The sequence below is a fragment of the Xiphophorus maculatus genome, chromosome 20 (genome assembly GCF_002775205.1).
Source record: "Xiphophorus maculatus strain JP 163 A chromosome 20, X_maculatus-5.0-male, whole genome shotgun sequence".
In the NCBI taxonomy this organism is placed as follows: Eukaryota; Metazoa; Chordata; class Actinopteri; order Cyprinodontiformes; family Poeciliidae; genus Xiphophorus; species Xiphophorus maculatus.
The window spans coordinates 8,857,090-8,881,455 of NC_036462.1; the positions used below are offsets into that span (position 1 = coordinate 8,857,090).

A 24,366-nucleotide genomic window follows, 5' to 3' on the forward strand; every position below is an offset into this window, starting at 1 on the left:
TGCCATGAGGTTTTTTTATTTAGATTTGGCATGAACTGGTATTAATAGGCAGCCTCCAGCTGCTGTCTTTCCTGTTGCAGTAAACAAAATTCAGCAACACTGTAGTATCATTATTCCATAACTGCATCTTCTATCGTCACTTTGATACTGACTTGTGTAGCTCATTACCTTTAGCCTGTATTTAACAGTGGCTGGAATACTATGAGAGTATTCCTCTCTTAATCACCTGTGACAAATAAACCACGGCAATACACTTTAAACATTTGAAAGAAATACTTTCAGCTTTCTATAATTGTAGAGCCTGAAGCAGATAATCTTAGATTTTTCTGTTGTGAGAACTTGCTGTAATGCTCCACTGACCCACCCCTCCCCCTACATTGAGATAATCTGGAAATTAAATAAATACTTCTTTAAGCTTTAAATTTTTTTCCCAAAGTTTGTCCTTTCATTTCTACAGTAGAATATGGTGTGACAACAATCTGTAAAAGTATTACAAGATATTGCACTTTTGTAATGTACTTGTTAAGCCTCGACAACACCTTCAGGTTTTTAAGACTTGCACATTCATGTCTGCTTATAATTAGTTCAGCACAAGTTCTAACAAGCACGACCATTGTCTGTCTTTTTTTTGTGTAAATCTGGAAAATCCTGTTAAACTTGACTTATTTAACCTGACCATACTACTTCATGCAGTTTTTTATGAGAGTTTTAAAAGTTCTTTATGAATAAACATAACCTCTTTTTTTATCTCTACTGTTTCAATCAGTAAAAATAATTTACTAATTAATAATTTTGGTGTCATTATGGTCATTTCTCACTCCTGTCCCTTTTCTGTTTTCACTTTTATCATTGTGGATTCTGGAATTAGCTTAATTTATTAAAATATGGAAGCAATTTGATTTATTCTGCTTGCACTGTGCCAGCCTGCTTTGAAGAATTTGCTTCCCAGAAACAATGGAGAGCAGAGAGAATCATCATTTCAGCCATCAGGAAACCTCATATTTGAAGAAATTTTTTAGTTTTTATTCATTTTTTTTGTAAGGCCTCCAGTTATGACACTGCTTTAAACGTTTTTTTTTTTTCTCGCCTGATAAATACGACAAACCTTTTCCGTTACAATAGACATGTCATGGAAGATCAAGCTGCTGATCAGTGTTGAGTGAGGCGAGCTCGTAGTGCTGGCAGGTTTTCAGAGCCGTAAAAGAAGGAATGCAAGGGGAGGAGGCCGCCTTTTAGCGGTGCATGTGTCAACAGCTGGTGGAACATCCCGTTAAAGAGGCCGAGCATAATCAGGCGTCTCTCTGCTCAGGTGTGTTGGGACTGAGTAAACCGCCATCTCACTGCTGATTACTGATTACACAACCTGCTGAGCTGTCAGACGGTTGCTACGATAAAACCATGACATAGGCAGTCGGCGGTTACACCTAAGGCTACAACACACACCAAGAAACTTTTCTCCTTGTTTTTTTTTTCTTTTTTAAGTATAGGTTTGTTTACACAGGTGACACCCAATGGCTGACAGCTGGTTAATATAAATACACTTTTATGTAAAATGTACAGCATCATTATGGCATAGCACACAAAAACTCTTCAAAGTAAAGTAAATGAAAAAGTTAGATTTTTTTTAATTATTTTGTAAGCAGAAAAGAAATCATTTTTCAATTTCTGAAATTGATTCGATTTTATTATATTGCAACATGAAAAAGAGTAGAATTGCGGAACTGACTGGGGATTTGGTTGGCTATGTTTCAGTTAATAAAGCAAATAAAAATCCCTGTAGATTAGCAACTTCTGACATTATCAGAGTAACCCATCTGGAACAGCCATGCCACATTCAAAGTGACCTAAATCTTTTTTTTTTTCTGGTGTTTGGTTTGAACTTCAGCAAATCTTCACATCTAGATGTCTAAATGCATTGAATTCCTGTAGTGTGATTGAATGATTCACCATGTGATTACAAGCAATTGATTAAGTGTTCCTAATAAAGTTGTCAGTGGATATTTTCCCATATATGATAAATTAAGATGGAGGTCTACTCCCCTGCTTTCTCACATGTAAGCAGTCGGACCGCTTGGCTGCTTGACAAGGTGGAAATACTGTTTTGTTTGTCTTCTGTTTATAATCTCCATATTTCAGCCAAGAGACTTTCTGTGAACCATCCTACACGAGTCCAGGCTTGCACAAGTCACACTCACTTCCTTCTTCTGTCTCCTTCTCTGTCACCCTCTTTTACATCTGCCTTTTTTTGTTCATACAAATATGTCGTTTCAGAAATATATTTCAGGACTCCTTGTGAGAAGTGATAAAAAGAGTTCATCAAGCCGTTTCAGTATAATTATGTAAATAAGCTTTGCATGATCCATATAACAGCAGCGGACATCTGGAGTCCTCAGTGGCTGTTATAATTTACACTTGCAGTTGTCGGCCCTGGATGTTTTTAGCCTGGTGAACCGTATCAGAGTTTGAGAGTGTCTGCATTTAAATTGCTCTCACACTCTGAAAGTTATGGAGTATTTATAAAAGCTGAGGGAAGTGAGAGGGAGGTGTGGAGTTGTTATTTAGACCAGCCACAACAGGAAGTTGGGAACTAAATGTGGAAAAGCTTGTACTAATTTGAAGCAAGTTCAGGACAGGGAAACGTATATACCCAAACCAAACAGCACAAATATGGAGCTATCACCTCCAGTTTGGTAGTAGTTGAAGCATATGTTCTGAAATTTTACTTACACCACAAATTTGTGGGGTCCTCCAATTTTCATAGAGATTTTTAGGTCCGCCAATAATAAGGAACCTAAAAATGTAATGGATTCTCTTGTTTGTCTGACATTTAAAGCAAGGTATGATGCAGATTTATTCAAGTTAATGCTTCAGCCTTGTAGTCCTTGTATTTGTGACATGTACATACAAGCTTACATGTTCAGTAGGAGTGATGGGGCTTAGGAGAGACTAATGCTGGCTTTGTTAAAGGAAGGAGGAGTGACATATTATCCTTTTAATGTTTGCACATGAATATGTAAACTACCTGAGACACTGGTCGTAGAAGAAAGCTTTAGATAGAATTATTGTATTTTTAAATTAATTTAATTTTGTTTTTGTATTTATTGTAAGCTAATTTATAATTTGAAAAAAGTATTCAATAACATTGAACGTTACACATGGTGCTTTGCACATCACACATTATATGTTAAAACCACAAACTTCAGTGTATTTTATTTTGATTTATAAGTACCCACACAAAGCAATTCATAATTTTGAAGTGGACACCTTTTATATTCAATAAAAAGTGTAGCATGCAAATGTTTTCAGTCCTTTTCTTTGATATTCCTAAGATTTGAGTGCAACCACTTGCCTCAGACATCACCAGTTAATCTCCTTGAGTACATCTCAAGGAGATATCTGTAATTGAATGTCATGTATGTATGATATCACATAAACAATATAATCTCATGCATGTAATTTAATCTCTATATAGATAAGCTGTTGTGTGAAAGACCCGGGCACATTAATGGTCACTCTGGTAGAGTTTCCATTTCTCCATTTTAGATCACCAGCTCATATGGTAGAATCTGTTGACAATTACTACTAGTGCATCCCACAAATCCGGTCTTTATGGAAGGTTGGCAAGAAGGCCATTGCTGAAAGAAAAGCAATAAAAAGTCTTGTTTTCAGTTTTCTGTAAGCTATGTAGGGGACAAAACAAATATGTTGAAGAATGTGCTCTGGTCTAATTAGACTGAATTTACATTTTGGTCACCATACAAAACACTGTGAAGCAACTGGTTGTAAAAAATACATATAGAGCTAAATAAATAGCCATTTTGGAATGAAACTTGTAAGAAACGGCAATAATATTGAAGCTGAGAAAAGGTTCACCTTCCATCATAACTTTAATACTAAAAATACATCAACGCCTGTAATGAAATGGTTTAGATCAAAGCATATTTATGTGTTAAAATGTCCCAGTCAAAGTTCAGCACAAAATTTACTTGTGAATCAAGATGTGTCAGGATTTGAAAATGTATCTTCTTTATCTAGTGTGACTGAGGTTGAGCTGATTTGCAAAGAAGACATTTAAAAATGCCAGTCTCTACAGGTGCAGAGCTGGAAAAGACATAACTCAAAAGGCTTGCAGGTGTAATAAAAGCAAAAGGTGGTTTTGAGTCACAGCAGTTGAATACAAATGTACACTGGACTATTGAGGGTTTTATTCATAAAAAAATGGAAAACCATGTTTCATTTTTCATCCACCAGATAATTATGTGCTTTTCTGTGTTGGACTGTCATATAAACCCCCCAGAATACTGTGAAGTTTGTGGTTGTAACATGACAGAGAAACTTCAATGTGTATGAATACTGTTCCCAGACACAGTATCTGACATCTTCAATAATGTCTTTTACTGCAGAATCCAGCTGGACACACATTTCTTTCACTGGGTTTCTTTACTGTTTTACTGTTTTTGAGCAACAGCAATAATGCACCAAGGCTGCAGACCACAAGCCAGAGAAAAAAAAAATGTGTCCATGATCTAAAGTGCTGATACCACAGTACTTCTAAATAAGGTAGATCATCAGCTTAGTGCAACCCTGAGAGTTTGATGTGTAATGTATTGCTTATGCCACAGCAGAGCTGCTGGTTCTTATTGATGTCGCTGCTGACCTTTACTCGTTCCTTACTCAACTTATATGAACCCTGCAATCACAACAGTCTCAGAGCTTTATTTTTCCTCAGCCATTTATTAAATAGAGCAGGGGATAAAAGGACAATACGCTAAATTAGATAGTGTCAGCGGTACTGTATGCATGTTCTGCTCTATAGTTTTATTATGAAAAGAGGGAAGTAAATTAGCTTCAAAAGCTATAATTTTATCACTTCATCTGTGTGTGGGCTTCTTTCTCAACAGGGCCACACAAAAACGTTTTGATGGGTTTGTTGCGCTTAAACATACATCACGTCTATTATTTGGATAATGACTGATTAATGTGTTGATTTTGTTGCCGCACAGTGTGTATAATTAAGGTTCAGCACACGTGGTTGGATTTCGCAGTCATTCAAGAGGAATGTCAATATTTTCATATTTTGGTCTGCACAGTGTAACTGATGTGTTGCACTGTGCAGAGGTTGCAGTTCTTCAGACTTTCTTTTTACTGTATCTCACTTCTTGTACTTAAAAATGTGTCACCAACGGTTTTACATTTCCAATTTGTACACAGGTAAGGGAAGTATGCTTGGATTTACAGCAGACCCCAGCCAGCTGAAGGGGGAGATGTACCACACAGCTCTGAAGAAAAGCTCCCAGGGCTTTGGATTTACTATCATCGGAGGCGACCGCACAGACGAGTTTCTGCAGGTGAAAAATGTTCTCAGCGATGGCCCTGCTGCCCTGGACAACAAGATGGCGTCTGGTGAGCAAATCCAGCAAATTGATGCACATTAAAATCTCATGATAAGTCATGAAGAAATGAAAACAAATGTAAAACATTTAAAAGTCTGGAACTGATTGCAAACCAATTAATAAGGTTTTAGGAGTCCATCAAACTGTACTTAGCGCCATTCTCTATAAATGAAGCAAATAGGGAACACTGGTGTACTTTCCCAGGAGTGACTAGCATGACAAAATTACAGCAAGAGTTTGTTCACAATATATGAAGGAGGTCACAAAATAACCCAAAACAACACCTAAAGCACTGCAGCCGTCACTTGTCTTCCCATCGAGAGTTCATGTTTTGGTAATTGTAAAGAGACTGGTAAAAAAGCTTTAAGGAAAATATTCTTTAGACTGATGAGACTAAAATGGAACATTTTGTGCTTCTTGTCATATCTGATGTAAAACAGCAGCATTTTAAGAAAATCATACCAACAGTTAAGCGTGGAGGTGGTGGTAGTGTGCCTGGTTGGAGCTGCTTTGCTTCTTGACCTGCATGAATTGCAGTAATGGATACAACCATTAAGTCTGTATTCTGCCAGAAAGTCCAGAAGGAAAATGTCCGGTCATCATTGTGACTTTATCTGAAGAGCAAAAACCTGATGCTTTTGGCGTGACCTAGTCAAAGTTTTCACTTTAAATCAAATTGAGATAATGTACATTTGTAGTTATGTTCAAATGGTACATTTGAAGTACAGTACAATTGACTGTACTGTACTGTAAGCTTAAGGATTCTCCTATATAAATGAATTGCTATATTATCCAAAGAAATATATGGGGTAAAATTATTAGTATTTTTTTTATTCTTGGTTCTCTTAAATACTTTTAGCAGTTGATTTGATGATCCCCTTCAAAAAGCTGCTTAAAAATACAGAATTTTCATTATTATTATTTTTTTAAATACTGTATGAATACAATTTTACTGAATTAGTTTTACTTCTTTTGTATTTCTTTAAGCTAACCCTGTCCCATGTGCAATTTGTCTGTCAAACGCATAGGGACTATATCAGCAGTCATTCTAACTTTGGTTCCTGTGACACCAGGAACTGTCAGTCTGGTAAGGTGTGTGTGTATTCATTTGAATCGTGTTATGTGACAGAAATCTATTTCTTTCACAGCTCTTTTCATTTGTAATTGAAATACTGCTCGGATGAGCAATGTAGTAAGCGTGGGTGGGATAAAAATGAGTGAATGAGATAAAAAGAAATTAAAGCAGTAAAGGGAGTTGCCGAAATGGGAAAAAGGTAAGAGATGAGGAGATTTGGGAACCACATATCTGACAAAGAAAATGCAAAGTGTTTTTCAAAGTGATGTGGAGAAGTAATTCTTAGAAGGAACATGAGGAAAAAAATGTCCTCCTTTAAATTGTTTTCTTTTTTCATTTGCCACAGGGGACGTGATCGTTGAAATTAACGGGACATGTGTTCTGGGAAAGACCCATCCAGAGGTGGTGCAGATGTACCAGTCCATCCCCATCAACCAATACGTAGACATGGTTCTTTGTCGCGGGTATCCTCTTCCTCCGGATGTAGACCTGAACAACGACGACCCCCTTCCTCCTCCACCCCCTCCACCAGCTACTCAGCCACAGCAACCTCTCCACGGTGGGGAGGTGGTGACAGCTGTGCCCCTCATTAACGGACAACCACTGCTAGTCAAAGGCGACGTCCTGCATGGCTCTTCACAGGAACTGCACTATGTTACCACCGACGCAAGCGGTCGGCCTGTTGTAGCTGCCTTGCCCAACGGGCGACAGCCTGACCAGGGAGAGGGGGCCACAGGAATGCTGCAACCAGAGCTGGTGAGCGTACCACTGGTGAAGGGGCCTGGAGGATTTGGGTTTGCCATTGCTGACTGTCCTCTAGGCCAGAAGGTGAAAATGATTCTGGATGCCCAGTGGTGCCGTGGGCTGCAAAAAGGAGACGTAATCAAGGAGATCAACAGGCAAAATGTTCAAAGTCTTAGTCATGCGCAAGTGGTGGACATCCTGAAAGACTTTCCTGTGGGCAGTGAGGTCAGCGTGCTGGTACTGAGAGGAGGTGAGAGACTAAAGCATTCATATGTTTCTGTATCTGATCTGCCCATCTGGATGTTTAGGTAGGATACTGTACTATCCAGAAATTTTGAGTCGTTCCTCATTTATTACAATGTTGCTTCCAGGCAGCTAGACCTTCCTTTAATCTTTTAAAGTGATCCTGAGAAACAACCTGAACAGAATTTAACTTGTTTCAATTCAGTCCATTACCTGACCTCTTCTCTTAAAAAAAGAGTTTATGTAGCTGTAGCTGTTTTTTTATGACCTAGTGCTTCTTATTTTTATTCTCCACTTCTCCAATTTCCTCATTTCACAGCCAAATAAAGTGTCTGCATGTATTTCATGGTCAAGTGTTCAAGGAGTGGACAAAGAAAATGGGCGAATGCTCCTCAGTTCAATGAAAAACCTCTATCAAGCTGTGGTTAAAAGTTTTGCACCATACTGCACAGTATAGACAATTGTACTAAAAGTAATAGCATTTTGTTTACAAAAGTCAGTAAAGGTTAAATGTCTTAAAATAGCCCTGAACCAATATTTAGTTGTATATCCAAAGTTTCTATGTGCACAGAGTAGATCAACTTGTGGCACCATCCTTCTGTTTTTCTCAGTTTTCCCTTAGAAACCTGTTTGTCTTTTTGAAACACATTTTAACGCATTGCTGCCAGTTTGTGTATTTTAATGTATTCATTCATATGATCCCTCACATGTAATAAACAGGCCTGACACCGTAGTGTAAGAAAAATCTTCGTATCATGATGCTTGAAAAAATGATGCTTCACAGTGTGATGTGGCCTAAATTGTAGTTTCAGCAGTGAACAAAATGATGTGCTTTTTCTCTTTGTGCTCTGTGGCAAAATTTAACCTCTAGTTCATCTAATTTTTAAATGAGACTCTCAGAGGGCTTCTTGCCAACAGCTTGGTCTTCACACAGACATTATCTAATTTTTGGCGTAATCACAGTATCCTGTGAGTACGCCAAAAATACTCACAGTGTTGGTTGTTTTGGATTATTGTCTAAAACAACCAAATTAGTCCGATTTTTGAGCGGAAAAGCACAAAAACCAGCATGTATAAAACATATTTTTAAACACCTAAGGTTTTTCTACGGTTGACAGGTGTTCGTTAAGTGAGTGAGCTCCACACTGCGATCACTTTGAACCCTCCTCTTTCTTTTGATGATTCAGTTATGCGTAATCAGTAGCATACAGGTCTGTTGGTATGCTATTACTCTGCTACATACTAGTAAATTACCAAATTCTAAATTCTAATCTTTACAAGAAATTATGACTTATCGGATTAAAGATGTTGGACTGCTGTTATTCTGAACACAGATGTCCCTGTGTTTCTGTGTTGTTTTCACCACCTTTGTGCCTTCATTTTGTTTTCTCCTCTCATAATTTTTATCTAATATAATTTGTTGATATTGTTGATGCTACTTCTACAGTGCTGCTTGGAGGTGAGGTCAGAGTGCTGATACTAATGGGAGGTGAGGTGGTGTTGTGGCTAGTTTAGGGGCACTGAATGATAACACATTTTTGCACTGTAATAGTGTGCCACTGTGTCTGCAGTGTGTTTTAAAGCTTCCATTGGAGAGGCTGCGTCCTCTTTTTGCTAAATATTTCCAACTTCTCCACTGTGACTACTGCAGGCGCAGTTTAAAGCCAGTTCCTAAGAGTTTTGTTTCTTACCATCACTTGCATATACTGACTGCACATCCCAAGTATTTCTCCAATATTCGTCCTCTGCACCTCGACTCAATCTGCCACTGTTTATGACAACTTGTAAAGAGACTTAATGCCTCTGTTACAAGTCTGAGAAAGGGAATTACATAAGTGTGGGGATGTGCTTGATTCCACATAGTTGAGGGAGGAGGGAAGGCACCCTTCAAATGTCTCCTACATCTCTCCATGGCCGCCTAAGGGACTCACTGCGCGAGTCGGTGAACCCCAGATTGGCTTTGATCGTCAACAGAGCGCAGGGGATTTTTGCATGCCTCTTTATCTGTGGCCTCTAAAAGATCCATGGCTAAACTGCTAAGGAGGGGAGGTCCACTGGGTCCTCCTTGCCCCAAGCCATGCCTAAGCCGTCTTCCCTCATTGCCCAAACACCCATGCTACTTGCACTAACTGCTGTGCCACCATCATCATGTCCTGCTCCACTGCATGATTCCCACTGTTGAAGTATATATGGGCTTGGCTTCACCCAGCCTGCTAAACTGAACAGCTAATGTCCTCTTTAACACTCATTAGACAATGGCCTGTAGCTTAGAGGTGGCTCCCAATTGGACAGTGTTTTTATTAGTGGTGAGTTTCGCTGAAGACAAAAAGATCAGGCAGTTGGGTGGAGGTAAAAGCAGGGTGCAGTAGGGTGTGTTCTGGGTGTGCAGCAACGTTGCATTTTCAGATTTTGATGACAATGGTGTTGGATAAGGGATTTTTACAGTGTTGCATAAAAATATCTTCTTCTATACAGTGCATCAGGCTCCATTAACCTCAGATGAGGCCAAGTTTTCAACCTTGCCCCGAGGGCTGCAAGCTTCAGAGGAGTATCTGTTAATTCAATTAATGCAGAGAGTTGAGGAGGATGGGAGACGGGAGCGGGGCTGTGCGAGATGGTCTATAGGGAACTATCTGAGTGCATTAGAAGAAACATGTGGGTGTGCTGTAAAGCAAAAAGAAGAATTATCAGCTGTGGAATTATATGCATGAAACACAAAAGCATTTACCTGCTTTCTCAGCTCCACGGTTGGGGTGCATATGTACTCAGCTCAGAATGTGATGAACCAACACTATATGCCATACATATCTTTAATCTCATGGATGGCTAAATATTCGCTAATGGAGCGTTCTTTAGCGAGCACACCTCTTGAGTTTTGAGTGGCTCACTGGTTTATTTTTACACTTCCTGTCGCCATCTCTTAGTCAGAGAGACAGTGACATCTGCTGGAGTTTTGGTGTGAGTTGCTGTTCCAAATATGAACATAATTAATTTGAACTCTTTTCTTTTTGTCTGTCTTTTTGTTACTATAGGTCAGACATCCCCTGTAAAGTCTCTGAAGCCTGTGAGTAAAAATGCATTATTCCCTCTTTCTTACCCATTGTTTCCCCATGGAGACATATCCTTCAATTTGATTTCAAAACATTTTGTCCTTCAGCTTAACCACTAAGCCTCTGTTGCGTCAAATTAAATGATAGCAATAAATTTGAATATTGATTATCTCTTAGCCCGCCTTCTTTTGTTTGTTCTCAAAAACAGTCTTAATTACCTCCCTTCGCTATTCATATTCTTTGGGCTATTGTCTGGGGATTGCAGTTGTAATGAGGATTGGATGAGCCTCTTTAGATTTGGCAGTATTATTAATACAACAGTTTTAGATAAAGGGGGTGCCCTTTTCATGCGGAGAAGGCCTATCACAGCCTTGGGGAAATCTTTACTTTCTCTCTTGGATTTTATATTACGCTCAGATCCCAGTGCCCAACCCTCAAAACAATAGAAGAAATATGGAGGTAAAACTGGTGTACGTTATTAAAAGTGACCTTTCCAGCTTTTGTTATCTAACATTGTTTGATGCCCAGACACTTGTCAAAGATAATGAGGTGCTCAGACTTTCATTAAAATTTTGTGATATAATAAAATACAACAATACAACAAAAAGTTACACACAAAGCTTGTCCTTTTCTGTAATAATTAATCATAAAGCAGCATGTGGTCATGATGCCTCCTGTGTATGTCATCAGAGACAAGACATGACCGCAAGCACAGAAACCTTGGACACCATCACAGACGCAACTCCTCAGGCCTTGCCGTACCACTCCAACACGAGCACCCTACGCTCATCTGACTCCCCCAAACGAGATGCCACAGAGATGTACCTGAAGTCCAAAGCCCTGCTGGAGAGCAGGCGTGAGTGTTGACTGATATAAGCTGCTTTTAATCGTCTGTTTTGTAATATTTCCTCTGTTTCTCTACACTGAAACTAAGTGATTGTGAAATTCTTCTCATTCACAGAGCCTTACACCAAAGACATAGATGTTTTTCTGAAGAGAGACATTGAAACAGGCTTCGGCTTCCGAGTTCTGGGAGGAGAAGGCCCACAACAGCCAGTAAGTTTTAAATACAGCTTACTTTGAAAAAAAAATTAATGGAAAGTTGTTAAAAATATTTACATCTCCAGTCTTCTGTTTTTCTTATTTCATTGTTTGAATTGTAAGAATTTACTATTTCAAAACAAATATAGTATTGCTTATGTGTTCCCTATTCCATATTTCCTACTCTCTTCTGAGGGGGGAGCGTTGGACAGAGTAACAGAGTCTTAAAGAGGCAGAGGCCAATTTCAAGGCAAAATCAAATTTCCTCCAAGCTATGCTTGTTATATACAGCATTTTTTAACATCTTTTTTTTGACTGTGCTATAAAATGTTACCATGTGCCTGAAAAATACATAACCCTTCTTTATCTGTTTAAAAGACCTTGCTCTACAATGATCAAGCATAAGATTGTGGCAGATGAGGCTCTGATTATGTCTTCATTGAGGAAGCTGTTTCTGTAGTAGCTAAGTTAGAGAGCAACCATACTCAAAGCTGTTGTGTTAGAAACATTAAAAATGGACAAGTTTATAGACTATAGCGACTTTGACCAGTACCACATTGTGATGGCTAGATGACTTCTAATAAACTGCTGTTATTTTGTGGTGTTTCTGGTTTGTACTGTGCGGTCCAGTCCAACAGAAACTGTTACTCAAATAGCTGAAGAGCTTAATGTTGTTTCTGATAGGGAGGTGTGAAGGTAGTGCATCATCGTTTGTTGTGTACAGGACCACTATTCACCATTAAAAGAGAACATGAGAACCACAACTGGACCATGTGGAGCAATGGAAGAAAGTGGCCTTGTCTCATGAGTCCCATTTTCTTTTACATCACATTGATGGCTGAGTGCAGTTCCCAGATAGTTGTGGCCTGTTTCAGCAGGATAATGCATTTTTCTACAAAGCAAAAAGATCTCAACTCAGTCAAATTGAATTGACTGAATTGAGATCTTTATGCTTTGTCAGAATTTGATTTCAGTGAACATCGTCTGTTTTGTAATATTTCCTCTGTGATCCTACTGTACACTGAAATGTTCCTACAAATCTGACAATGTGATCCTACAAATGTCAAAATTTAATTTCAGTGAACAGAAATCAAATTCTGACAAAGTGGCAGTGCTAACTGTTGTCTCATAGCATTTACAGCTGCAACATTTTCTGCCTTCTTATTAGTTCCTTCCTAACCCGATATCAGAATGTGTTTCCCCAGGTTTACATCGGGGCCATCGTGCCCAGCGGAGCTGCAGAGAAGGACGGTCGTCTCAGAGCAGGAGATGAGCTCATCGGCATCGACGGAGTGATGGTCAAAGGTCGGTCTCACAAGCAAGTTTTGGACCTGATGACCAATGCAGCCCGTAACGGTCAAGTCATGCTGACTGTTCGTCGGAAGGTCATCTACAGAGGTTAGTATAAAGACACAAATTTATTTAAGAGGTCATATCAAAAATTGTATCAACATCATCATGATTTGGTTTTTAACTTGACTATCTTTTTTATTCAACATTCCCTACAGTACTAAATCTTGTAAAATAGAACCAAAAACATTCTTAAAAAATGTTTTGCATAAAATACAAATGCATTAAAATCTGTTTTATTTCAAATCAGAAGCAACAGATGAAGACATTCAGGAAATGACTCCTGTGCTGGTGAACGGTTCTCCAAAGCTACCTCGCCTGCCAATGCCTAGCGCTTTGGACCATGAGTCTTTCGATATCACACTTCACCGCAAAGAGAACGAGGGCTTTGGCTTTGTCATCCTCACATCAAAGAGCAAACCTCCATATGGTGGTGAGGATCAAACTTCAAACTTTGGTTTTTTTAAAGAAATCTATTAAAATCTGAAACCTGGATGTTTACATAAATACGTTTTATAAATGTAGAACGTGTAAATATCAATGTCAAATAAAAATAGTGTTATATTCTAGATAAACCTTATGTGGCTACCTGAGTTTAATCTGACTGTCTCATTACTTTTCATATCCGTCATTTTAGTTATCCCTCACAAAATTGGACGTATCATTGAAGGCAGTCCGACTGACCGCTGCGGCCTACTCCACGTTGGGGATCGTATCTCGGCAGTCAATGGCCGCTCCATCATTGAGCTCTCTCACAATGACATTGTTCAGCTTATCAAGGAGGCTGGCACTGTCGTCACTCTCACTGTGGTTCCTGAGGACGGTGAATATCTTTTAAGCACAGAAAAAAAAACCTTAATAATAATCCCTGCCTTTTGTTATCACAATGTTAAAGTTGGTTCCTAAATATTAAAATTTGGAAGTGAGAAATTAGTTATCGCAGGTTATGTATTTTGACCTAATCAGAATATCTAAATACATTAACATTGTATTCTAATTTCAAACTAAAATATATAGAAAATTAAAGATTAACCTTTACTTCATCCACAGAAGAATCTTAACAAATAAGCAAATTGTAATTGTGTGTCCATGTAATACAAAAGTATAATAAAAGATGACCTGGAGTCTATGTCATCTTGGAATAATAAACAGGTGAAAAGGATATAGCGAAATAAAATCAAATGTTGGAACTAAGATTGTACTTTTGTATTTAAATGCTCAATTTAAATCTGATGTTAACAACCTGGCTTTAAAAAGATAATGTTGCATCACCTCAAGCAACACTGTGGAAGTGTTGTGGAACTGAAAATAGTTTTAATGGTTGTTCTTAGCTGATGTAATTTTTTTAGAACCTTAGGTGGAGATTTGTTTTTTATTGGCATCTTCATTTAATAAGGAGCTAAATATTTACAGCAGATCAAAGAAATCTATGACATGCAGTTATTCAGGATGTTTACGATACTGAGGCCGTTGTAATACTTTTGGAATTTTATTTGTGTCGTTGAAACATGGATAGGTTTTTGAAAGAAAGATCTTGTTTAGATGTGAGAAGTTATTTTAAAACATTAAAAATAATGGTGCCTTTACGGATGTCCAACATAGACAGGTGATGGACACTGAATGGATGCTCGTTATGCAGCGTTTTGCTAATCTCGCCCTCCACTCAAAAGGTTTTTCATTAGAAGATTCATTCAACCATTCACACAACCTTTTACACTGATTTGCAGAATAGGAGCGATGTGAGTGGCTAGCATTTTGCCCAAGGACCTTTCAGAATGTAGTGCAGAAAGCTACAATAACACTGACTATCATTGATAGCGTTATTCCTTCAAAGCTGTTGATAAATTTAATTTTGACTCTAATTTTCAAGTTCTTAATTTCATTTTAAATTTAAGACCATTTTTAACTTTGTCACACGACATTTCTTTCACACAATTCAATCTAGCTGCTCAAATATATTACCCTGAAATAATTTCAAATTACATGCAGCTTTTATAGACTTAGTTTGCTTTTTTCTAACAGGCAACATGTAGTTTTTAGCCTTTCGTTGATATGGGTATAAATTAAATCTCTGCAACTAAAGTTATTAATATTCATGCTGGAAATAACTTTTTTAGCTTTTCTAATTATTAGCCATTAATCAGTATGATAAAAATGTATTTCAGAATACAAGGGCCCTCCATCGGGAGCAAGTTCAGCTAAACAGAGTCCAGCTCTTCAACACAGGCCCATTGGACAAAGGTCAGCTCTTCATGATGAACGGTAAGATACAGAAGGAAAGATAAGGGAAAAAAAACTCACAAAATATCCTATTGCAGCAAAGGTTGTTATTGACTGTTCATGCAAAGTTATTAATGTTAATGTTAATACAACAGAAAAGAACTTTACTTTTGTTAAGTAAAAATGCATTTGAGGTTTTATAATTTCCCTGAAATACTGTTACAATAACCTGTGAGATATTAATCTGAACAAAACCCCATTACAAAATAAGGCACAAAATCTAAGCACACATCCAGTAAGCTGAGAACTGTCAGCTAAAGAGACATGATTGTTATACATTTATAATAGAACTAACAAAAAAACACTATACCATTATAATTGTTCCTCCCAGCAAGCATCTAGCAGTAAATTCAGTTTTATAATTTACATAATGGCTTTTTGAGTTGGTCTCCTGATGCATTCCATTTGAAGTAAGTAATATAAATAACAATGTTTGTTTAGTTATAACCTGGACATGGAGGACAAAAGGGATGTAGTCAACTGGTCTGACCATAAAACTCTTCCACCTGGTGAGCAGGGAACACTGTGTGTGACAGGACCCAACCAGGTAACTATCAACATCTTGAGTCCATTGAAACTCCACAAATTGCACAACGGTGTGTAATGAATTCATGCAAGATATTTAGACTGCATTTTAATGTTATATTTAAGTGCATTCTAAGAGTTTTCTTCTTTATTGGAGGGTTGTCTGACTGTGGAGCTGGAGAGAGGCCCCAGAGGCTTTGGTTTTAGTTTGCGCGGGGGCACAGAGTACAATATGGGCCTGTATATCCTAAGGCTTGCAGAAGATGGACCAGCTCAGCTGGACGGAAGAATCCATGTAAGTGCTGTAAGAATCTTTGTCTTCACATTAAACATGAGCAGGTTTTACTGGTTTCAACATGAAATTATTGTTCACATGGATTCCTCATCTGATTAGCACAATCGTCTTCTCAAAGGTGAAATATAACTGCATATCACAGCACAGAGCTGGAAGAGAAAAACTGCATACATCAATTTTTGGTGAATAAATTAAACCTTACGAGAAGAAAGGTCATAATGAAAAAGGGATGCAACTAACTAAATTTATTTCCAGAAAGGTGGCACTATAACTAGGAAAGAAATTGTTATATTATCAAAATATTAATGAGACTCTAAAATGAGCAAAAAACTAAGAGCCTTTTTGTGTGAAGCAGTCTTACAGCCTGCCAGACTGCGATCCCTGGTCATGACTTTGCCTTTCAAAGGATGGTAGAGAATGTCAGCGTTGATTAAAGCCAAGCAGCCTGACATGTTTACAGGCTTTATCCGGAGTTATTTTGTCATCTTCACTAAAAGAAAGTGCCTATAGGGTGTTATAAAGCTGGATCTGCGTGCAGCATAAAATTTAGATCCGCTGATAATGAGACTCAGTGTGCACAAACACTCTGCAGAGTACGTTAGCTGTTCATTGGTGTGTTTCTGCATTGCTGACAGGTTGGAGATGAGATAGTGGAGATTAATGGGGAGCCGGCTCGTGGCATTTCCCATACACGGGCAATTGATCTGATTCAAGCTGGAGGAAACAAAGTGGTGCTGCTGCTGCGACCTGGCGCAGGCTTGGCCCAGGACGGAAGTGAGTAATATATTCAGTTTTCCTCTTGGACAAGCTTTGTGCCTTGAAGAACTCTATTGTGCCATTTAATACCATGTTGGGTAAAAAAGCATTAGTAGAGAATTGGGAACTTCTGTATTTATTCACTCGGTAGAATTGTATTAATAAATACATCACAACAATAAATGCAAAGACATTTTTAATGTTTTTAAAAATGTGCAAAGTTTTGCATGAAGACTCTAGTTTAATTCATTTGATTCTTATAAAAATGTCAGTGAACATTAAAGCACTAGTTCCAAATGACATCATTCAAGTCAGCATAAATGTTTAATGTTCCATCTTCTTCTAAATTGTCACCACAGGCGTAAATTACAGCTTTGCAAATTCCACCTGGCCAGCACTGAGTTATTTAGGGAAAGCTTTCTGTAATCTCTCCCTGTGCAGTTTGCAAACATTCCCAGAGCAGTTGTGCATTGAGAGTCTGCTTGGTTTAGACTTTTTAGTCGAGCTTATTTCGAACAAGCCCAGTGGGATGAGATCAGGTGACAGAGGTATCCATAACATGGCTGAGTGAATAAATCTTTGTTCTGCTCAAACAGGTGCATCACAATAAATTATAATTTAATCAGAAATTTAATTTATTTGAACAATTCAATTCAAAAGTGAAACTAATATTTAGGATTTGATATACCCATACTATTATATTTTAATATTCTGTTAACTGTTTATAAGCCCCACTTTTGTTTCTCTGAATTTTTTTCAAAATTTCAGAGAAAAAAAATCTATATATATATATATATATATATATATATATATATATATATATATATATTTTTTTTTTTTTTTTTATTATTATTATTATTTTCACTGACATTTCATTCAGCTAGAATGCATGTCCATGTACTGTATAGAAGGTGTGCTCAATAGTTGGTTGGTTCCTTTTGCATAAATTGCTGTGTCAAAGCAAGGTGATGAGGAGCCTTTCAGCCTTTGGCACTGCTAGGTTGCTTCAAATCATTTGCATTGCAGGGTCTAAATGAAATGCAAAATTTATTTTCACCTAAAAAGAGGAGTTTGGATCACTGGGCAACAGTCCAGTTTTTTCCCCCTCAGCGCAGGTAAAAGATTTCTGATGTAGTCTGAGGTTCAGGAGGGGCTAAACACAAGGAATGTGGTACTGCATCCTAGATGTGTCTGTGTGCATTGGCTCTTAAATCCTCTTGACGCTACGGTTATTATCATTGCCTGTGCACCTTTTTCTAACACATTTTTACCTTCTACTCAACTTTCCATTAATATTCATGGAAACAATTACTTTTTGTGAGTCAGTGACTGTCTTCCAAAGTGTTGTACAGGCCATACCATGACTTTTTCTTTTTGTTGTTGGAAAATTCTCATTTTCTGAAAAAGTCAAAGTTGCATTTTCATTATCTGTAAGCCATAAGAAACAAGATTAATAAAAAAGAAGCTTAAAAAATATAATTCCTTTCAGTCTATATATGATTTTCACTTTTTGAACCAAGCTGCTAAAGTAAATTTATTTAGCAATGATATTTTCATAGTTTGATATTCACCTGTATTTTATATTCAAGCCTCAAGGTTACTTCATTGTCTTTCCAAATAACAAAGTTAGGCCCTGCCATATGAGCTTGTGATGATGAAGGCACTGGTGTTGGATGTATATTAGAGACAGTTCCATTTTTCAAACTTTGCCAACAGCAAAACTCCCAGGAACAATTGCTGATTCTCTCCTGGACCTTAACCTGGAGGATACACAAAGACGAATGAGGGTTTATTCTGTTTAACAGTCATATGCAGTTTTTGTGATTGGTTTAACCCTCTTTTTATGAGGATTCACCTCCTGTCATCCATCCGGATAGTCTTTGTCTTTATTTGTAGACAAACTGTAACAGTAAATCGAAACTTAAGTGTTTCTTCACAGATAACAATCTCAATTTTATGCACGTGATAAAAAGGAAATGTATTTGCCATCGGATTGTCAGTAAAATATTAATATCACAAAAGACTGTTTAGAATGCAACATGTGTTGGCTGGCATATTTCAGATGTCAGTGTCATGATTTTACACTTTGCATACCGATGGTATTTTCAGTCTGTTGGACAGAATCTCGCTGCACTAAAGGCTTACACCATGGGCTTTAGATACAAGATAAAGGTCACAGAGAGTGTATGAAGCATTCTAATGTCACAAATATTACTAGATATGAACTGGACCTGCTAATTCGGTAAACTGAATACAAATAACATTGTGATGGTTTTGCTCTGTGTCGTTTAATTAAATATAGTAGAACTTGATTGAAAAACAAGTAAATTAATCACAACTGATAATTGTTATATATCAAAGACTATCACAATTGCTTGAAGACTTAATATCTTGTAGCACCACACAACATATCATTTGAGATGCAGTTAAGTGTGTGTCATGACAGCTAAAAACACAGATGATTCACAGCTGAACTATGTATAACATAAACAGGTTCTAGTAAGAAACTGTGATTTAGCCCTCCGTGACACTGCAGGTGCACCTCCATGTTAGAATGGCAATAAAAATATTTTAATTTATTTTAGCAGTCCAGTTGCATTATACATGATACACAGATAACAGATTTATATTTCAAGCGTCTTCTTCTATTTTATTTTAAATATTATGGCTTACAGCTAATAGCTCACACACTGTTAGTTTTGTTTACCAGTCTTCAATACCTGCTGCAAAGATGGTCAGACACAAAAGGTCAAAACTAGAGAAGCTGGTTATTCACAGAGAACCGAATACAAGCACATTAATAGAAGGTTGAGTGAAAGAAAAAAGTATTGTAAAAAATGCAAAGACAACCAGAGTAACACAGCACCACATTCCTTGTGTTTAAATCTTTCAGAGGATTTTGAATAAAACTCCATTTAGAGATTCAGGGTCACAAAAAAATTACTCCTGCACAAATGAACATATTTATGATCAAATTCTAATTTACTGAGAAGCACCTGTAATTTAATTTTTAAAAGACTTGTACAAAAACAGTTGATTAAATATTTATTGCTGCTAACTGGTTACAAGTGAAAGAAACTTCCTGGTGTCTCGCTAATATTTAATAAATCTTTTTTGTTGTTTTTACTTGTTAAATAAATGTCTAATCATTTGCTTCTTCTGGGTCTTTCATTGCCCCTGATGCAGGTAACACAGCCTCTACTGCGTGCTATTACACTGAGCACCAACACTAACACCATCACTGCTTAAGCTGGTCTCTTCTCTTTAACCTTGGTAATCCTTTTCTTACTCACATTTTCCTACTTCTACTAACCTGAGTGACTAAAGTTTTCTCTGTTACATACTCAAAATGAAATTCTTGTATGCCCCATGGAGGTATTTTTATGCTGACATGTAAAAAAGAAAAACATTTGTCTCTCTTTCAGATCGACGTTATCAAAAATCCATTTCACCCACAAGCTATTCTGAGGAGGTGTTTCTTTCTGACACATCACCTCAGTCCTCTCCATATCCCACTGGGGCTTCCGCTTTTTTTTCTTCAACTTTATCAGGCAAACTGAAACATTCTCGCAGCGGGAGCACTAAATCCCTGCAAGGCCATGAGCCCCGTCATAGCAGGGATTTGGGCTCGTTGGAAGAGAGTGATGAGTGGGCAGAAAAGAATATCAACAGGCTCTCTCCCCTTCTTTATGATCAATTGAAGTTCTCCAAGAGAACCAGGTCCATAACAGACTCCAGAGAGCTAAGCAGCCCAAAGAAAACAGGGGAGACATTTCCTAAAGCCAAAGAGCAACATCAGAGTCCCAAAATAACTGTGAGCCAGTCAGAGGAGGCAAAGCCAAGCAGGAGCAAAATGCCTCAGATGAATAACACAAAAATACAAACTGTTAACCATGAGATGGCTCGATTTAGGCCTCAATTGGTATCAAACCTGCAGCAGATGGAGAATCAACAAGGGCATCACAGGAGAATAAAGGATCCTTTCAGTAGAGAGAGCTTAGGTAATGAAAATAAAAATGATGAGAAGGGAACTCCTAAGATCAGAAGATACACACTAGGAAATGAAAAAAGAACAAGGCCTGGCCTTGAGCAAGAAAGCTTTAAAAGAAGTGAGGGAGAGTTTCTTCGTCACAGGACGCAGTCTGTTACAGTGAGGGAGAGCCAAACGAGTAGAAGCAAAGACTCTGAGCTCAGACAAGTTAATGGCAACCCTGCAGAAAACAAGACTAACAGCAAAGACACTGGTAACAAGAGAGACTCTTTGTCATTTTTTAAAGATATTTGGAGCAGAAAGGACTCTAAAACTTCACCACAGGAGACAAAAGGAAGAGATGGTAAATTATCTAACTTCAAAGAACGCCGTAAAAAAGAGGACGTAGTGGCCTCTACAGACAGCATTCCAAAAACCACCCAGAGTCAAAAGGGAACTGTTGGCCCTGGGCCTTGGAAAGTACCAAGTTCTGCCAAAATCCTCACCAAAGCAGAAGTCCTCCGTGACCCTCAGTGACAGAACATTAAATCACCCTGACACAAACTGCTACTAAATCTTTACAATTTCATCATCTTAGTGGTTCTTTGTCAGAGATCTTCCATGAAACAGAGATGTGCAACATGCTGACCCGTTGTCATTATCCTTAGATTGTGGTCAGATTTATATTTTGGGAATAGTTTGATATCATGTGACATGTAGCACTTCCCTCTGCCTTGTTCGCTGCTTCAGCATCTTCAGTGTGGGACTTCAGCACATGCGGCACGCTTGGGGCCTTGTCAGAAAAAGACAACTTAAAATGTGAAAATGTGCCAATCCTGCCAAACTCCTGTGGAATAATAACGACCATTCCCACACATAACAATGCAATGACCCATATGCAAAGAAAGGAGCAAGGCCCTGCCTTTGATTTGTAGTAAACACCCAATGTGGCTATCGTATGGTTTAATTTTGCCTCATTGGTGGACATTTAGACTTTTTTTTTATTTATTTTTTTTACTTACAGGCTTGTTTAAGTGCATGCTGTTAGTCCTTAAATTTATTTTACTGCACGTTTTCTACACATCACCCAAGACGAACCGCTTCCTTGTTTATAGTTCTCATTCTTAGCACTGGGCTGATTTGAAATACTGGTGTAAAAGTGTTTACTTTAATGGTTACTTCTGACTGTTCTGAGGGTTTTATCACGGCACTCTTTCAGCATCATTAAAAAAGACCAGAAACTTGTGGTTTGATATCTTGTTTACCATGTGTATAATAACAGACCGTGTAATTTATTGAGATGACAGATGAATATATATATATATATATATATATATATATATATATATATATATATATATATATATATATATATATATATATATATAATATCCCATTCCATGTTTTGATATAGACCAAAATGTCCCAGTTACTAAAGTTATCAGATCTTTCATCTGGTTCCTAATGTACTTCATTGGTAGGAATTATCATAGACTTTTCATAGTACTTCATGAAATGTATAGACATTCGAACTGCTGTACCAAATGTTTGCAATCTCTCAAAATATGTCTCATTGTGAAATATGTTATATTATAGATACATATATATATATACATATATATACATATTTGAATGTGTCATAATTTACAAATGATATCTATTAAATTCCATTGCACTGCATCTGCCCCTGTAGCATAACAGAAAGAGCTGTATTTAACTAATGATGTTCAATGAGTACCAATTCATTTTGTATAATGCATTGGTAATATTATTTATTTTACAATGACATTTCATGTTTTCTAAAGGGTTCAAGGTAATTTATGTAAAGCTTTACCAGATTTGAGTCATGTTCCTGGTTGTTTTATGTTTAACTACAGAGAAACTGACTACTGTATGTCGTTCGTCTATCCTGTTGTGTGGTCGTGCATTAGATTAGCCTGAAGGATGACAGAGGCCAGAGTGATGTAGTGTTTTACTAAGACACTGTCCATGCTGCTGATGTAATGCGTTTGTGTAGGCAAGCCATCAACATAGATTATGGAGTTGCAAAGCAGGTAGTTATGAGAAAATAGAAAATGACAAATTTGAAATTAAAACAGTGAAATCTGAGAAATTGAAATATACAATTTAAGACACACTCAGATGAGCTCAGGGAACACAGTATTGTAGCAAATATGTGATAAGATTAATATTAATGAAAGCTAAGTGGAGGGTAAACTTTGATTGTATCAAGTTGTTTTCAGTTTACAAGTCTGCTTATGCTATGAGTTTTGTGCAATAGTTTGATTGGTATGTTTGAGTAAATCAAGCTCTGAATACCAGGCACAGGTTGTCCACTCTGGTCCTGAGAAGGATACAACTCTCCCCTGCACTGTTTGACTTCCAGACGCTTTTGTTCTGACCATTTTCTATGTCATCTCTGCATCATACTGTGGCCTTGCATCGCTTCATTAGAAAAAAAGAACTCCTTGTGGTACCTTCTACATTCTGTAGGACCAGTAGATGTAAATGTTTGTACATTGTACAGCACCTTTATAAACAAACCTGCTGAGTGCTCTTTTGGGGAGAAGAAAAAATAGAGGTATATTAAAATTGCTCTATTATTTTTTTATGTAAAAAAATTAAAAAGAGAAAATATTTAAAATGGATTGAAAAGGTTAGGCTATGACCTTGACATAGAATTCTGTTCATGCACTAAAAATAAAACTTTACTGAAAATATGATTTTCTGTGTCCTTGTTCTGAATCTTTTAGATTGTCAAAAACAATAATCAAATCACGTCTGGTTGATGACTGTCACTGAATTAAGTCAAATTGCTTTAATTCATTAATTCATCTAGGTCAGTCTATCATGACTGACCTAGATGAAATGGTCAGTCTATCTATCTACATGATAGACTGACCATGTAGGTCAGTCTATCATGACTGACCTACATGGTCTGCGGGCACCCCCAGTGGTCTGCAAGAAACTGCATATAAACTTTTTTTTTTCTGTAATGTGTACTCTATGTATTCAATTAGCTTCCAGAAGGATTGAGTTTAAAAATAATAATGGCATAATAATGGATAAGTGGTTAAGACAAAGTCACTCAAGCAGATCTGAAGATACAGGTGGAATCTGTACTGGTGGAAAGAAAACAACACCAGCACTACTTAATTGGAGAAATTTATGTTAATAGGAATATATTTTTTCAGTTTCTCTGGGTGAATTGCAGAACTTTTATTTCTATAACGATAGCATGGCGTGATATTTTTGTGAAAGTTGTGTTTAAGAAAAACAGTAAACCATTAATTAGTTTTCCGAAGCAGTATGTAGGTTCCTAAATAATGAAGCCATAAGCTTGACGCTCTCTGTCTTTCCCATGCGGTCCACTTGATGACGAAAAGACAAAAAAAACAGACTGGATCCTCTTGATCAAGTTAAACGGTTTACTTCAGAAATAAAAACAGTACAAAAGTTACTTTTCCACGAAATAATAATAAAGAGTAAAACAAGAAAATCTAAAGAGACAGAGAGAGGTAAAAAAAACTGTGGCTCCACTCCAAGCGCCCAACTAACTCTCCCTAGCCACACCCTAAAATCCTTAACTGCAATTAGATATGCAAATTTACAATGCTTTAGTATAGTCCAATATAATAAATTAC

At 37.4% G+C, this 24,366-nt stretch overlaps 1 protein-coding gene across 2 annotated transcripts in view; it reads left to right on the plus strand.

Annotated features, from left to right (window-relative positions):
- LOC102218698 (membrane-associated guanylate kinase, WW and PDZ domain-containing protein 3-like) overlaps nucleotides 1-22,035 on the plus strand; it is a 148,121-nt gene extending 126,086 nt beyond the window's left edge. Inside the window, exons 9-22 of one of the 2 annotated variants that reach the window (XM_023325531.1) lie at nucleotides 5,212-5,403; nucleotides 6,815-7,462; nucleotides 10,488-10,519; nucleotides 11,196-11,361; nucleotides 11,467-11,561; nucleotides 12,737-12,944; nucleotides 13,147-13,329; nucleotides 13,534-13,719; nucleotides 15,062-15,158; nucleotides 15,618-15,723; nucleotides 15,859-15,996; nucleotides 16,632-16,770; nucleotides 19,939-20,025; nucleotides 20,178-20,270. In XM_023325531.1, coding sequence (XP_023181299.1) covers nucleotides 5,212-5,403; nucleotides 6,815-7,462; nucleotides 10,488-10,519; nucleotides 11,196-11,361; nucleotides 11,467-11,561; nucleotides 12,737-12,944; nucleotides 13,147-13,329; nucleotides 13,534-13,719; nucleotides 15,062-15,158; nucleotides 15,618-15,723; nucleotides 15,859-15,996; nucleotides 16,632-16,770; nucleotides 19,939-19,985 — 2,237 coding nt within the window. In that variant the 3' untranslated portion in view covers nucleotides 19,986-20,025; nucleotides 20,178-20,270. Of the gene's footprint in view, nucleotides 1-5,211; nucleotides 5,404-6,814; nucleotides 7,463-10,487; nucleotides 10,520-11,195; nucleotides 11,362-11,466; nucleotides 11,562-12,736; nucleotides 12,945-13,146; nucleotides 13,330-13,533; nucleotides 13,720-15,061; nucleotides 15,159-15,617; nucleotides 15,724-15,858; nucleotides 15,997-16,631; nucleotides 16,771-19,938; nucleotides 20,026-20,177 lie in introns of both variants that reach the window. The other variant, XM_023325530.1, reaches the window with a different exon arrangement.
- Nucleotides 22,036-24,366: the final 2,331 nt, after the last annotated feature.